A 2,529-nucleotide genomic window follows, 5' to 3' on the forward strand; every position below is an offset into this window, starting at 1 on the left:
TACACACATTTTGTAGCACAATATATCCTCAGATCCCCTTCGGGCCGGCCTTCCCTTACCACGCACTCCTTCTTCCTCCTCCATCGCATCCTACCTAGCTAGCTGCCGGCATGAGGCTAGCAGCTGCCTGCACTTCGGTATTTCCTTCCTCATTACGTTTACAATTCGATCTAGAGTATTAAGACCGCGGCTTCCGATCGGTCTCTCCCTGCTAAGGTAGATGGAGGTGAAGGCTAAGCCGGTGAGGGGCGGAAAGAGGACCGGGGCGAGGGGCAGCAGGGCGGTACCTGTTGAGAAGAAGGCCTCGGAGAAGGAGAAGAGGCAGCGCATGAAGGCGCTCTGCGGGAAGCTCGCGTCCCTCATCTCAAAAGAACACTTCCCCCACGCTGTAAGAACTAAGAACTAATCAAGAATACGCTTCTCTCTTCACATGCTATTGTTTGCTCATTGCATATAACCTTACTGTGTGATAGCTAGCTAGTTGTTTCTCTCCAGCTCTCCATGTTTATACTGTCATCTCATCCTGTCCATAAATAGATGAGTTTATATATTCTAAATATTTAAGTGCCGAATGGCAATTAACTGTGTTTGTTGGAGATTTATGTTCACTTTAGGTACTACTTTTGAAGCTCATGGCATGTCTGAGGTACTGCTGAAAACAAGTGCAGAGTACAAAGACACCATGGATTAAAGAAAATCGACAATTGGTTTTACGCAAAGTTTTCTAATAGTGGGTTATGGCAAATAGTGGCAAGAGCGTTAGCACACTAAACTGGTGCTATAGCGTGCTAAATTGCGCTATAGCATGCTAATTGATGCTAAGAGCCTTAGCATGATGCCCCACTAAATGCTATAACGCGCATTGTTTAAAACTATGGATTTTTACTCGACATAATATGAATAATAAACATTGAAATCCAAAAGGTTTGTTATGCGTAATTGTGTGCATCATCATAAATAGACTGGACTAAAATACAACTCTTCCATTATCTAGGAAAGGAATGGCTATCAACCAAGGAAATAATGTCATACAATAAAAAAAAGCACTCCCTAATCTGTTAATATTATTGTGCCTTTAATGCATATATAGGATACAATGACCCAGTTAGGCAGCCTGGATGTGGCGGCATCATACATCAAGAAGCTCAAGGAGAAGGTCGATGAGCTACAACACAAGAAGACCTCTATACAAGCCATGGCTACCTTACTGGGAGTTAGTGGCATCGCGACACCCATTATCACTGCTACCACGAGCGGCGGCGCGGGGTCACCAGAAGGAGGGAAAAAATTGGAGGCATCGCCACTAGTAGTGGAGGTGCGGCAACCCGGCGATGCAAGCATGGAGGTGAGACTGATATGCAGCACAGAGAGGCCTATCAAGCTCCATGAGGTGATTACAATTCTTGAGGAAGAAGGGGCCGTCATCATCAATGCTAATGACTCTACTTCTGCCCACAGAATATTCTACACTATACACTCCCGGGTACGTACATATGTTGCAAAATGTAATGCGCACGCGAGTCCTAGGATTAAGATTTCAACCAATAATTAATTATACCAAAAAAAATATAGTTTATGCAGCATGAAAATTGTATCATTAAAAGCATTATTTTCTGAATAAACTGGTTTTTGTGTCAAAATATCTTTTTTTTTTTCCTTTTTGGAACCTTGGAGTGATAGCATTATTTAAAATATGTGTCCATACTTACCTGATGGTTAATGTTAGTTTCTAATGTAACATTAAATTGAATTAACGACATATATAGAAGTAAAAGGCATAAAAGAAAATATAAGAGTGTCCCTGTGCATATGTGGAACTGCAGAACTATAGATTCCTCTCCAATCATTTTCTTGGGCTATAGAACGATAGAAAGAAACAAAAGAAGCGCGGAAGCTAGCCCAGAAGTTTGAAAACAATCTTGGATGCACACAACGTGACATACACGTCTTAATTGATTTCATTATTTACTTATATATTGTTTGTCCCGCTCTTGTGGCCAGAATGTATGTGCTAAATTTAGTTAGGCGCGACTGGAAAAAATTGCATTGTGTGATGGAGAATTGGTTTCCATCTTAATATCAAATTATAAATTTGTCTAATTTGCATCAAATTAATTAACTAATTTCATAAATTTCTCTCTTGTTATTGTGCAGGCCTTCAGCACTAGAATTGGCATAGATGTTTCAAGAGTTTCCGAACGACTAGGAGCATTGGTTTGATAGTAAGTCGATTTGTATAAAAAGGAAAAAAGAGTCGCTTAACTGTATAAATAAACATCCCACAAATTTTACATGATGTCTGTTCATTAACTGACCGATTAGTGATGGAAACACCTTAACTAGCTAGTAAAGGTGTTGAACTCACAACATGACCAATGTATGAAATAATATGTTGATCAATCTTTGATCTATAATCACCCTCTATATATTATATTAACAAGTTTTGGGCTATAATAACTTGTTGTACATGTTAAAATATAGAATTTTAAATGTGGTGTACATATACTTCGGCTAAAAACAACAACTGGA

General features: G+C 39.5%; 1 protein-coding gene across 1 annotated transcript; it reads left to right on the forward strand.

Moving 5' to 3' along the window:
* The first annotated feature begins 220 nt into the window (after positions 1–220).
* Positions 221–2,220, forward strand: LOC123068160 (transcription factor bHLH167-like). Its single transcript, XM_044490639.1, has 3 exons — positions 221–388; positions 1,091–1,483; positions 2,155–2,220. Exons 1-3 carry the CDS (start codon positions 221–223, stop codon positions 2,218–2,220), a joined length of 627 nt encoding a protein of 208 aa, XP_044346574.1.
* Positions 2,221–2,529: the final 309 nt, after the last annotated feature.

Source organism: Triticum aestivum, chromosome 3B (genome assembly GCF_018294505.1).
Source record: "Triticum aestivum cultivar Chinese Spring chromosome 3B, IWGSC CS RefSeq v2.1, whole genome shotgun sequence".
NCBI lineage: Eukaryota > Viridiplantae > Streptophyta > Magnoliopsida > Poales > Poaceae > Triticum > Triticum aestivum.

Excerpts from the sequence above, each read along its gene's own strand:
- LOC123068160 (XM_044490639.1), top strand. The coding sequence starts at position 221 with ATGGAGGTGAAGGCTAAGCCGGTGAGGGGCGGAAAGAGGACCGGGGCG. Across the intron at positions 389-1,090 it reads AAGAACACTTCCCCCACGCT|GATACAATGACCCAGTTAGG; the intron begins GTAAGAACTAAG and ends ATGCATATATAG. Across the intron at positions 1,484-2,154 it reads TCTACACTATACACTCCCGG|GCCTTCAGCACTAGAATTGG; the intron begins GTACGTACATAT and ends GTTATTGTGCAG.